We start from the raw sequence: 12796 nt of genomic DNA, 5'->3' as shown, positions 1-12796 counted from the left end.
TTATTAGCAAGAGTTTGCTCATGCTCAGACAAGACACTGGGTCGCCTCCTTGAGGCCCACGTCGGCTTTGGGAATAGCAACGGGTGATCTGTCACATTCAATGACAAAATGCACCATCTAAGACAAGGCCATATCCGGTCGATCTATTCTTTAGTCCAGTCCTTGTTTTCTTCCCGTTCCTGGCGAAGACACGCTAGACTAGCGTCCATATATGATTTTGTGCCTTGCATTGGATGGCATAGATCCCCTCACATTCCATTCAATGACAATCGCCCGTTATGTAGACTATCTTGGTATGACAAATCGGACTTGACAACGTTTTCTGGGACATGATTCGCTATGGTCTTGTCAATTAAAGTTAAGTGGCAGATGCATTGACATAAGTGTCAGGAGGTTGTCAATAAATACACGAATCAAGAATTCCGAGGGCTCTTCCATCCCAAGAGCCAAGCAACTAAAGTTGTGATATCAAGCTAAAGAGACCGGAGTCATAGGATCCCGAGCATAGGCGCAAGTTTGTTCGAGAATGTTCATAGCAATAGGGCGGAGTTTCCCGAAGCCTAGATAGAACAAGACATGTCTTGCTTAAGTAGTTGGTACTCTGTAGATTCACGTTAATCAGAACCGATGCCTATAAACGCGCCATATCTAAATAATTCGAAAATACCGCCCAATTAGTATCGACCGAAGTCCCAAAATCTATCGGTATAAGAACCAATCCATGCTTGTGGTGTATCAAACACTGTCAGAGACACCACGTGCTTTCTTTCCTTCCACAACAATAAATGAACGAGCACCCCCCCCCCCCCCCCTTTGTATAATATCTGACAGTGAGTAAACCAACCAGCAGTACTCCCTGTGACAACAGACACTGCTCCTGGTAAAGAAATCATAGTCCTTCGCTTCAAAACTTCAATTCCTAGACAGCCCCATCACCACAATTCTCCATCAGGTACCATGTCCTTGGGTGCTATACCCCTCTGTTCGTTTCTGTAACTGTTTCGTGATGCTCGAACAGCTGTAAGATTTAAAGGTAGGGGTGGCCCTTTGCGAGGAGCACCGGGTTCCCTCGGTTGTCGAGGGCTTGGTGGTTTTGGTGTAGGCTTGGGATGCGCAGGCAGCCCCATGGAGCCCTCGGGCATCTCAGGCGGTCCGCCAGAATTCCGCTGGTGTTTTGGGGTGGTCGGGGAGACTTGTTTGCGAATATCTGGATCGTATAAGTGGTGGACAGGGTGGCCGCTGGGAGACTGCACAGGATCAGGTCGGCTTTGGCGTTTAAGACTTTTAGGTGACGTCGGATCCCAGGCCTCAGCGAAAGCGTCCCCAGGATGAATAATAGTCAAGAGGGATGCGGCCAAAAACGGTAGCACTCCCCCAATAACCATAAAGGCAGCTTGGTTCTGGAACACATCGCCTGAAACACCATCTGCAAATTCGACAAGTCGGTAGAAGGAATAGACAATCAGGAGAGCAGATGCCATCTCCATTGCTGAGTCCGTATTAGTCAGGAAGACGACAGTATGGTAAGGTATTCTTACCCATGAGGAATTTCTTGAATTGCGATGATGAGTAAATTTGTGAATGGCGGGCATCGAGAGTTCCTCGTCGAGTACTTAAGCTGAGTGTGAACCAAAAGTGCAGCCCAGTGCATGCTATTAAGGATAAAGCTTGTATAGCTAAGCCTGTAGCAGCAATCGCTGCTCCCTGCTTTCGCTGGTTGGGTTCAGTAAGTAAAGGTTACGGGTTCTCATACGCGAATTGACATACGTTAAAGCTCTTCGTTTCGTACGCTGTGAAGATGACGCCGACAAGCTCGAACACGATGGTGACAGCAGCGAGTCCCCAGAAGATCAGGCCAGCCACTAGCGGTCTAAATGGGCAAATCGGCCTCCCATATATGCTAAGGATGTGAGGAAGGACAATGAAGATGGCGAGGCTCATTAGTGATGGGCCCAGAACAGTTCCAAACAGAACGAGAAAAAAGTGTCCCTGGTCATCCCGTTTTGAGTGAAGCAGAATTCGGCCAATAAATCCCAGCACTTCGAGAAAGAGTCCGGTTGTGAGTACGAGGGAGAAGAGGTAGGTCTTGGATCGAGTTCCAAAGTATAGTGCAGCAAGAGAAAGCAGAGCAAAGACGGTGAGTAACACGGCGTTACCACCTACACTCGGACTATAATTGTAGAAGCCATCAGAGGCCGGACAGGTCGATCCGCAATCGCCTGGCATTGTCGAGTGTCGACCAACAATTTTGGCTAATGTTCATGGCAGGCTGACATCTGGGTCAGAAGTAAAAAGACTCGGAGAATAAGACGGGATGGCTTGGCCCCCTACATATAGACAGACCGGATTCTGCCATCTGCCCACTGGCCTGGGCGGAGCCCTGCATGTGAGGCTCTGTATCCTGGGGGCACTGCAGAGAGGGGGGAGCTGTTGGGAGGATCATGAATGCAGTGCGACATAGGGACAGACTAGACAAGGACTTGACGGGTAAGACGGGTATTCAGCCTTTATTCGATATCTCTCGGTTGGACCAATAACAGGCACGAACAACTACCGCAAGCTCGAACCATGACAGCCCACGGGCAAACAATACCAACAATCTTAGTTATGATCGACAGTCGAGAGCACCAACTTGCATAGCACCCAGTCTGTACGTGAAGTGCGAGACTTGAACGAAAGGCCATGAAGCATTAGAGAATAAACATGTGGCTGTTGGTCGTTGCATCCTTGTAGTCCTAGACCAGGGATCATGATGTTCACAGAGTGGTACTTAGCAAATCATCAACAGCGTGTGGTCACTAGATATTCTATCCTTGTTGTGTTTGACCAGGATGACATTTGTAAATTGGTTAGACAATATGCGTGATGGGTTGACATGACTAGGACAACTGCAGACGATTACCTATGTAACTCGAGAACATGACAAAGTAAAGCAGACGTGTAACTTATCCGGAGTCTGACAGGGTTGCATATCCAGGATCATGGCAATCTCTGCCTGCAAGAGACAATCTCTTGTCGTTGTGCTGGCTTAAGATGGGGGCTAAGCTTGCCAATCATCCAAGGGATCAGGCGGGGAAACGGCGGCAGCCCGCACGGCACAGACGCAGCGGGCGACCGGTGCAAGGTCATCCAAGCGGCCAGCCTTGATCATGGTTGGTGGACGAGCGCGAGACGGGGCCTGCCATGATCTTGGGCGGCAAACGGGCCGCATCATGTCATTACGCGAGCTACTCTAACGCGAGCGGTGATCAGGATTTGACCCGTGCACTAACTCTGACCGTCTGCACTGAATGATGTCCACAGGCATCTTGAGACATCTTGAGATATGTGACAAGCGTGAGTGTTTAGGGTTATGGCATGATCCGATATTGGAGTTGAGTAATTAATCTCCAGAGCCGCGGATTGATTCCGGGGTCTGGTTGCATACGAAGCGCTGGCCGCGCGAACAATGCAGGCAGACCCTCGGACCAGCTGGAGAGAGAGTTGTACTGAACATAGGGACCCTGAATATGCAGTTGGTCCAAGATGCAGCACATTTCATGCCAAAGAATTGTGGGCATCGAAACACCTCGGGGAATGTTTTTTTGGTGTTGTCGATCGCCGGCCTCTATGTACTCACCCTGGCAGGGCCATTTGCCGGCACGTATTGGTGTAATAAGGTTCGCATCCACATGGAAACCACTGATGTGTGATGGGGTTGTTGTTGTTGTTTTTTTGGTTGAAATTATCGTGTTGGTGATTTCTCCTAAGGGTGCAGTGGAGAATGCAACAGGCTCCAGGGCTTGAAGTAGCAGGTGATGTTCATTGAGTTTGTCGTCACCAACAAAATTTATGCAACTTCTGCATCGTCAAGCACTTGTAGCTTGGATGTGATGTTTTCTCTGTTTCTAACCAACTCGTGCCGGGGATCCCAGAGCCTTCTCCACCAAACAAGTACCATGGTAAAGCGGCACAGCGAGATATGTGGTCGTGTGAAGATTTCTTCGACAGCGGCCACCCCTGCTTGAGGGACTTTTGCCAGACTGACTGCCAGAGGAACAAGGTTGAAGAACCACTTCATCGGTGATCAACTAAATTCCAAGATCTGTCAAACGCCTAGATCGGTCTCCCGGCGCTAAAAAGCACCGACTCAGAACAGCCACATGATATTGTGCGCCACAGTCAGAGTTAGAAGCGACCGCCACAAATCACCCCTCGTCAGGTGCGGTGAGGCCTTGGCAGCTTGGTTCATCGCGGGGCTTGGCTCAGGCTGAGCGGCCTTGGTGACGTACAACCGACCTAGATTCCCGCGCATCCGTCACCTTAAATCAATGGAAACACTTCCAATTGTTTTCTATACACGCAATGCAAAGTTGACAGCTCTTTGGGGCTTTTTGAAAGGAAACGTCAACTCGTAGGCTACTGATTCAACAAACCAGTCGAGTCTCATCTCGACTTCCAGCAGTCTTAGAGTCACCTTACGCCCAAACAGCCCAACCACTTCCATCCACCACGATAACAGTCATTAGACCGTTAGGCTCAAACAAGCCTAACATATAACGGTCGCGTCACACAACCGATATCGTTGTTTACTAACACTTTCTCTTCGCCCATCATGTCTATCCGAATAGCGCTGGACAACCAGCCCGAATTCTACACGAACCTCGATTTCATTCAAGGCCGAGTTATCCTCGGCATCAATCGCAACGAACAGATCGGCAGCATTGTTGTCAAGCTTGAAGGAGAGTCAGGGACTGCCTTGCAAGCCCCTCATGCATTTGATCCCCAAAACATGGGCAGAATTCAAGCTGGCCCTCAACGACCTCCCGGCAGCATAGCAACAGAGAACCACAAAATCTTGTACAAGCTACAACAAGTCTTTCCAGACGACTATTATGCTAGCTCCTCGAACCCATATGGCGCGTATCCGCTCCAGGCCGGCGAGCACGAGTTCCCATTCAAGTTCAAACTCCCCATCAACAATGCATGCAGCGACCCAATGGCCATGTCTAAAATCGGCGGCATGGCCAACGTCGGAGGGTTTGGGGGTGGAGGTATGTTTGGTATCGGTGGTGTGAGAGTCATGGACGGTAGCAAGCAACTCTACCTTCGTCATGTCACTCGCACGTTACCCCCCTCGTTGACAGGTTATCCTGGAGAGGCAGAGATCCGCTACTATATCAAAGTTACAATACAACGGCCAGGACTGCTCAAGGAAAACTGGAGGTATCAAATAGGATTGAAGTTCTTGCCTATTGAGCCTCCCAGGCCAAAACCGACGACTCAGGAAGCTTTTGCCCGTCGTCCTTTTACGTTCCGACCACAGTCCCCTCAGCCAGAGAAGAAACGCTCTTCCCTCTTCAACTTTGGTAGCAGCTCTGAATCCAAATCTGCTTCTAATACAGATCCTTCTGCGGACATTGCTCCGGCGCCTGCAATCGAGGTATCGGCTCGCCTACCTCACCCCAGCATCTTGACTTGCAATAAGCCAATTCCCCTGCGTCTAATCGCCAAGAAGCTCAACAACAATCCAGAACAAGTATACTTGGTCTCGTTCCAGATGGAGCTCATTGGGCGAACTGATGTCCGCGCACTTGAGCTTCACAACCAAAAGATCAACCGATGGGTCGTTGTTTCTAACCCCACCATCAATATCCCGTTGACCACGGGTCCCGATGACGAGGTTGGAAAGGAGTTGGTGATTCCAGATCATGTGTGGAAGAGCATACCTCTACCAAACACCGTGGCCCCTTCTTTCGCCACATGTAATCTTTCGAGAAAATATGAACTTGAAATCAAGCTGGGACTGGCGTGGGGTCAGCCCAAGAAGGGGCTGACCACCAAAAGCCCGCCAGTCATTATCCTGCCTCTGCACTTTGCTCAAGTGGAGGTTTACTCCGGTATCACTCCTCCAGCTGAACTTGTTGAGACAGCAAGGTCAACACGGCCTGGGCGCGCAACCTTTACAAACAGCACTCCTCCTCGTCTGCCACCCAGGCAGAATTCCGTCCATGTATCACCTCCACAACAGCAACGACCTTCTCAAGCGTTCAACCAAGTTCCCGCTCAGCCACCTCACGATCCTCTTTACCCACCGCAATTATCCCCAGGACAGGACGCACCTCCGTACGACGATGCTCCGCCCAGTTACGACGAGGCTGTTGCCGAGAACTTGGCTGGTCCCTTTGATGGGATGCAATCCCGACCAGCTTACAGTGGTGTTACCAACGAGAACGCACCTAGCCAGTTGCCTCCTGAGAAGAGCTAAATTGGGCAAATCGGTTTTGTGGCAGAAGAACGTTTTACGTGCCGACAATTATGACAACGAAGGGTTTAATAAGGAGTCAATTAGTTATATGGGAGGGAAGGGAGTGATGTTTGCAGCTAGATACCCTATTCGACCATACCCACCTGTACGCCTGTTTCTTTCTGGCCGGGATAGATGTAATTGTGATGGGGTTCAGGATGATGTGTCACGCGAAAAGGATATAATTCAACAGTTGGCGCAAAACCCATCGTAGACCCAGACTTCGATGCGCCTCCAGGTTCATAAGCATATACTTTGGACAGTAGGTCTTGGTTGAGTGGATATACCTACTTATAGATTCATTTTCAATTGGATTGTGTTAAACATAAACTATGCTCCTCGTAGTGGTAGAAATCCGCATACCCCTGAGGTATATATTCAGCTTAGACAACCGCTTTAGTAAGGATAAAATACTGTTTAACTCATTTTCTTACAATTAGTGCAATAGTATTCATACATGATAACTTGTTGAAAAACAATTTCTCTCAAATCAACTAAGAATATCTAGTAAGAGCTCGCAGTTGACCCTAATCGATGAAGCCTTCGTTCTGTTTATGTGATGGTCATCATGTAGGACATGTATTTATCGCAACTTGACAGATCATTGATTCCTCTTGACTCTATATTTCATGTTGTCCCACCATAGAAGCACGAGGAACTCTAGAATCTTCGGAATATCCATGCTGATAGCACTCCCTTGTCGCTTCTCACGACCTAGGCAGATTTTAAATCGCTATAAAATGGCATCACCCTAAACGGTGACGTCACCTGTTCAACGTTCATCTTTCTCATATTGCGACCCTTCAACTCCATGTCATCACAACACTCGATCGTGTCTTCCACCCATGCGATCCAAAAATCCATGAACAGATCTACAATATGGCGCAACGCGCCCGCTTCAACCCTGGTCAGATACACATACCGCAAACAGCGTCCCATAGTTCAATGTCGGAGCTTCACTTATAGTCGCTATGTTGGCCGTGAATATGACCCAAGGATAAGAGCTGTAGGGAGGGCAATATCCGATGACTATGCTCTAATACGAGAGAAATACGGTAGGTTCTACAAGTTCGAGTTTTTCATGGGAGCATCTCGCTGATAATCACGCAACAGATACCCCCAAATATCCCATCGTCCTCGCACATGGCCTGTTTGGCTTCGCTGAACTAAGCCTCTCTCCCTACTTCCCATCAGTAGAATACTGGCATGGGATTCGCGATGCCCTCACCGCGCAAGGCGTCACCGTTCTGACTCCCGCCGTCCCTCCATCGTCTTCTATTGCCGATCGCGCCGCCGCTCTCCGCTCCGCGCTCGAAGCGCACGCTCCAGTCCCAGAGGCTGTCACCATCGTCGCACACAGCATGGGCGGTCTTGACGCCCGATATATGCTGTCGCACCTTGAGCCTCTCCCCGTTCGCGTTGCAGCACTCGTCACCGTTGCCACCCCGCACCGAGGCAGTGCCTTTGCGGACTATCTTCTTGACGAAGAGGTCTCGCCAGTACATCATTACTTGCCCCAGCTGTACAAGACTCTTGAGAGAGCAGGTCTAGGTACAGCGGCCTTTTCGCAGCTGACAAGACGGTACATGGCGGAGGAGTTCAATCCGAGTACGCCGGACCAACCCGACGTACGGTACTTTTCCTACGGGGCGGCAGTGGAGCGGCCGGCGCTGCTGAGTCCATTCCGACACCCACATGCCGTCATGACGCAAGCGGAGGGACCCAACGACGGTCTTGTGAGCGTGGAGAGTAGTTCCTGGGGTACATATAAAGGCACGCTGTTGGGCGTGAGCCACTTGGATCTCATCAACTGGTCTAACCGCGTAGGATGGACAGTTCGGGAGTGGATGGGGATCAAAAAGAATTTCAACGCCATTGCCTTTTACCTTGACATAGCAGACATGTTAGCCAAGGAGGGTTTTTAATATGCGCTTGCTTCTTACGGTGTCTGATTATTGTATGACTAGTATTAGATGATGTGGAAATGCCATGGGATATAAAAATTAGATGAGAAAAGTCACAGCTATATACACACTTGCTTTGGTCACTTGTGCGATTCAGGAGCCGTAAATAGTCATGTAAAGAATCATTATTGTTTGCTTCAAACAGGTAGGTATCAGTAGCATTAGAATATAGAACACAGCCACCTAGCCGCGAACACTCGACGAGAACCCGTCCTCCAGTACATTTGTCCCACGAGATCCGGTGGTATGTTGATATGTACGATGAAATGCAAGCCAAGACTGCTGATCGTTGGGGGTTTGACTGGCAACTGGCAAGCGAGGGGTTGATGAGGGACGTAGCCGATGTTTGACTGGAATACGGGGTCACTGTCGGTCACCCGAAGTGTCGCAGGAGGCACTTTGACGTAACACCACGTCTACCTGAGGCGAATAATCCAAAGACGCTCATGACTATGCCCCAGGTCACCCTCCATTCCCCTCCTAAGCTCGGTCTTCTCCGAACGTTCGGTTTAGACGGCGGAGGCCTTGTTGGCCTTGCGGGCAGCAGCCTTCTTGTAAAGGAAAAGACTGATAAGGCCGATGGCGACTATTGACGATGTTAGCATGCGTCGCAAAGAGACTCCAGTGCCAAGATTGACATGACATACCAACACCAACGATGCAGAAGACAACGATAACGCCAGCCTCCTTAGAAGCCCAGTTCTGGCGCTTGGCGAGCTGGTGGGCGACCGTGTCGCGGGTCATGAGAGACTTGATAGCGGCCATTGTGTTAGGAGCGGCGAGATTACTAAATAATGTGTTAGAACAAGATTGACCAATTTTCGCTTTGCGACATGAGAAATTGAGGTTATGAAAAGTTCTCATTCGCGCCTATTGAGCGCTGATGTCGCAACAGTATCATAACCATGACCATCTCGTTGCTCAATTGAGCCCTGTCGAGACGAATTGACAGAACAAATTTGTCCCAAGAAGGTCTGGTGTGGATGAGGGTCTGCCAAGCGCTGGTGCCGGCAGTTGTACCAGGATTGCGACGATATGCGTGACCAGAGCTGAACTGAGAGACGACGGTCATAGGTGAAGAATTGTTGCGATCATCGCGAAAAACAATCTGCATCGAGGCGAACGAAACGAGTGACGAGAGCAGCGTAACAGCAAAAGAACGTCTTACCTTTGCGAGCTTTGAAGGGTGATGGAGAAGCAGCAAGTGAGAATGGTCGCGCAGGCGGGCTTTCCTATGGTTTTGTTGATCAGCTATCCGACACCAAGAATCATCCAAGAGCTGCGAAAAGTGGGGAAAACATCGTCACGTCCCGATGACAACAGTCTTGAACCAAACGAGGTCTAGGATTCTCTGGGTAAAATGGGTCCTAAGCCTGGTAACAGCAGCTAAGAAGAGGCCAGGGCGAGCAAGCCGGGGGTCTCTTTTAGTGGTTGCTTGGGTCTTCGGGGGGTGTGAGCATGGGTATGGGCATGGGCATGGGCATGCATGAGATTGATGAGAGAGAGTCTCTCTCTCTCGTTGTCTGTGGTGTGACAGAGAGGCTGGATACTATGGCACTTGGGCACTAGGTCAGGCCTATCCTGCGTTGTTTTTTCGTGCACTGTACAGCCAAAAACATGACGCCCGAGTGCCCCGGGCGATGTGGACTTCCGATTTCCAGAGTGATGATGTTCCAGTCCATGGACCGAGGGGGGAAAAGACTGGGCAGGCCTGGGATACAAAGTGGAACTCACAGAAACAAAACAGAAACACAGTGATTGTCACTGCTGGCAGGGATTGGCTGATTGGAATTTGGCTGTTATGTACTTGTCTGAGAGGTCATAGGAAAGGAATCTTTGAGGTTATGAGAAACTGTAGAGAGGTTGATGAAAGATGAATGTTATCTTAATAAGAGCAGGTAAGACAAGACAACCGAGCAAGGGAAGCTTCGTTATTGTGAGGAAGGGGTATCTCCGTGGTAGTGCAGGCAGGCACTGTACCTACTAAGGTAGGTGAGGATTCGGATCAGCAACTTCCTGACTGACATACATGCCTGTACTCTGTAGAACGAGGGATAATATTCCGGGCACCATCTCAAGATCCTACTCTTTGAGTTGCAATGATAGCAAACGACTGGTCTCACAATAATCGCTCACCGAAAATGAAAACGCATTTTAGGACAGATGCAACAGACATCGTGATACTTGAATCTCAAAGTAACTTCAATGTCGCCATTACCAAGACTCAAGACCCATACCATATGATTCTGTTTACATGCTTGGCCAATTCCGCACGGGCCGCTTGTACATTAGCAGTAGCCCAGTGCAAGGAACGAGCGGAGATACACGAAAGATACCTAAGAATACAATCGCCCGGACAGCATGATGCCGGGGAAGATTGGTTAGAGTATGTAAAAAAAGAGCTCTTGCCTGGGTCTGCTTGATCAATGCGTTCAGTAACTCGGAACACGGCAACTGAAGAACGGTGCGGTGAGATTATCCAAGTGGAGGGCGTTGAAGCTCTATGCCACTTCCATCAGTGGTTCCACTACCCACGAGGGACACCAACCATAGCAGAATGAGTACATACAGCAGCAAACCTCATGATACTTTGTACAGAGAATTACAGTGTGATGGCATATCTATCCATACGGTACATGCGGCTTCACTTCTCAACACACAGCAGAGACTCGCCCTCGCGACCGACAAGATGAGCTGCGCGAATTTTCCCAACAGCTCCGTACCATTATTGGGTCCGGCTATGACGGAGTCGATATAACGGATACCTCTCGTTGGTAGGATGACAGACATAAATCAAAACTCACGAGAGTTTGCCCAATGGCTCCGAAATGAAGACGTCTCTATCGTCGTACAGTTCTGTTCCTGAATAGTTGGTCCCCAATTCTCCTATCTCTCTTATGTTCTTGTTTCTATAGTGAGTTTATTCTCATCTTTTTAAATTACGGTACATTCGTAATGGGAGATGAGTCTCTGGATCAACATTGGTGCCTCGGCAGCCCTTGAAACGCCAATCAGATAGCTGCCGCAAAAGCTTAGGTGCAGGCGCATGGCCGTTGCTTACCTAGTAGGTACCTCCATTGACTTTAGTTATCATCAAGCTCAATCAAAAACAACACCTTACCTATTGACTTGAACAATGGCTGCTATACATGCGACCCTCGTCAACCTCTTATTCCCATTCATTTGTAGGTTCCATCCGAAAGGAAAATCCTCAGCAGCCTGACTCCACATGTTTTCCCCGATCTCCACAGCTGCGCATTCCACTGTGCAGGCTTAGCGTGACATTTACAAGGATTAAGCAGAATCAAGCCTTATCGACCCAGTTCAATACCGGGAAGAGCCTGCATCCTTTGTTCCCGATGCTTTTTGTACATAGGTTGTCGCCGACTGTCTACCTCAATATTTACAAAATATCAGGAACAGTTGTCGGAGAAGTCCTCAGAAAGGGAATATTATGAAGGCGTTTGTCTTGACACACACTATATTGTCCCTACGTGCAACAACACAAATCTAATCATGGGCTGGGGGGCACAAAAGGAAAGGACAAACTTCCCAGCTTGGGTACGTGGAGTGGAGCGTCGATGTCTCATCGCTGGTTAATGAAAGCGTCGGTATGCATCCATTCATATAGTATGCAGAGATTTATGCCCTTCCTTATAAGTACAGCTCTCTACTATTGTCCGTATTTCATATTTCGATACCCTGTATCTTACATACAGGTACAAGGTGTGAGATGTGCCCTACTGGACAACACATATCTTGACTCAGAAGTTCACTCCAGGCCGTTGCCGCTGAAAACCTCACCTGGAAGTACCGGAAGACGAGGGATAAAACGGCCATACAATTCATAAGGTTTCTCTACCTGGTTGCCGACTTGTCGCCGGGGGCTAAGCTACCGGCGCGACAACCGCTAGCTAATATGAGGTCATTGTCGATTGCTGTCCAAACTTTAGCAAGGCTCTAAGAAAAGCCTCGTTAACATGAACTGCGATTGTAATTAAGTGCAGTCTTGCCTAGTGATAGGAACTCGTCTGTTGGGGGCGAAGGTGCCACTCTCAAGCGATTGCGAAGATCCTAAAGCTATATGGATCAAAACAGGACAAATACTCGTTGTCGTAAGCGGATCAATGTCCTATGGTGAAGGCCAGCCGCCAGGTTGGGCGAGCAAACAGTAGGAGGATACTACCAAGTCTGCAAGGCTAATCCATAACCATTTTCCAGGATGGCAAACGGAGGTCCGAATTACACCTGCCGTTAGGCACATCAAGTCCGCGTTATTCCCAAAGTACCTATACCAGAGGAACAACCCCGTCCGCTCAGTAGTTGGGTCGGTGACGACCAGCGAATCCCCGTTGTTGTATGTTTTTTTTTGCAATTTATGTTGATTTTTGTTAAATAGACTATAACCTAGACACCTACTGCGCTTCTCGATCAACTCTCTGACTCACCGGGATGCCAGTCTGCAGCGACGGTTTGTCTATGCCTCGCGATCGGACCCCCATGCGCATACACGGACGGTTCCTCTTTAAGACCGTTGACGTCCCGA

General features: G+C 49.2%; 5 protein-coding genes across 5 annotated transcripts; 3 read left to right on the top strand and 2 right to left on the bottom strand.

Moving 5' to 3' along the window:
• Positions 1 to 932: 932 nt before the first annotated feature.
• FPOAC1_003106 (uncharacterized protein) lies at positions 933 to 2226 on the bottom strand (the record flags this gene model as incomplete). Its single annotated transcript, XM_044847678.1, has 3 exons — positions 933 to 1489; positions 1539 to 1713; positions 1768 to 2226. 3 exons carry the CDS (start codon positions 2224 to 2226, stop codon positions 933 to 935), a joined length of 1191 nt encoding a protein of 396 aa, XP_044713594.1.
• Positions 2227 to 4594: 2368 nt separating this feature from the next.
• On the top strand, positions 4595 to 6247 carry FPOAC1_003105 (uncharacterized protein; the record flags this gene model as incomplete). The annotated part of the gene is made up of 1 exon (XM_044847677.1): positions 4595 to 6247. One exon carries the CDS (start codon positions 4595 to 4597, stop codon positions 6245 to 6247), a length of 1653 nt encoding a protein of 550 aa, XP_044713593.1.
• Positions 6248 to 7148: 901 nt separating this feature from the next.
• FPOAC1_003104 (uncharacterized protein) lies at positions 7149 to 8211 on the top strand (the record flags this gene model as incomplete). The annotated part of the gene is made up of 2 exons (XM_044847676.1): positions 7149 to 7341; positions 7400 to 8211. 2 exons carry the CDS (start codon positions 7149 to 7151, stop codon positions 8209 to 8211), a joined length of 1005 nt encoding a protein of 334 aa, XP_044713592.1.
• Positions 8212 to 8759: 548 nt separating this feature from the next.
• Positions 8760 to 9364, bottom strand: FPOAC1_003103 (uncharacterized protein; the record flags this gene model as incomplete). Its single annotated transcript, XM_044847675.1, has 3 exons — positions 8760 to 8836; positions 8898 to 9037; positions 9144 to 9364. 3 exons carry the CDS (start codon positions 9362 to 9364, stop codon positions 8760 to 8762), a joined length of 438 nt encoding a protein of 145 aa, XP_044713591.1.
• Positions 9365 to 12384: 3020 nt separating this feature from the next.
• Positions 12385 to 12779, top strand: FPOAC1_003102 (uncharacterized protein; the record flags this gene model as incomplete). Its single annotated transcript, XM_044847674.1, has 3 exons — positions 12385 to 12421; positions 12472 to 12607; positions 12662 to 12779. The coding sequence occupies 3 exons, from the start codon at positions 12385 to 12387 to the stop codon at positions 12777 to 12779; spliced, it is 291 nt and encodes a 96-aa protein (XP_044713590.1).
• Between the last annotated feature and the right edge of the window lie 17 nt (positions 12780 to 12796).

The sequence above is a fragment of the Fusarium poae genome, chromosome 1 (genome assembly GCF_019609905.1).
Source record: "Fusarium poae strain DAOMC 252244 chromosome 1, whole genome shotgun sequence".
Lineage (NCBI taxonomy): Eukaryota > Fungi > Ascomycota > Sordariomycetes > Hypocreales > Nectriaceae > Fusarium > Fusarium poae.
The sequence above is the reverse complement of the archived record's forward strand: the minus strand, read 5'-3'. Positions and strand labels throughout refer to the sequence as shown.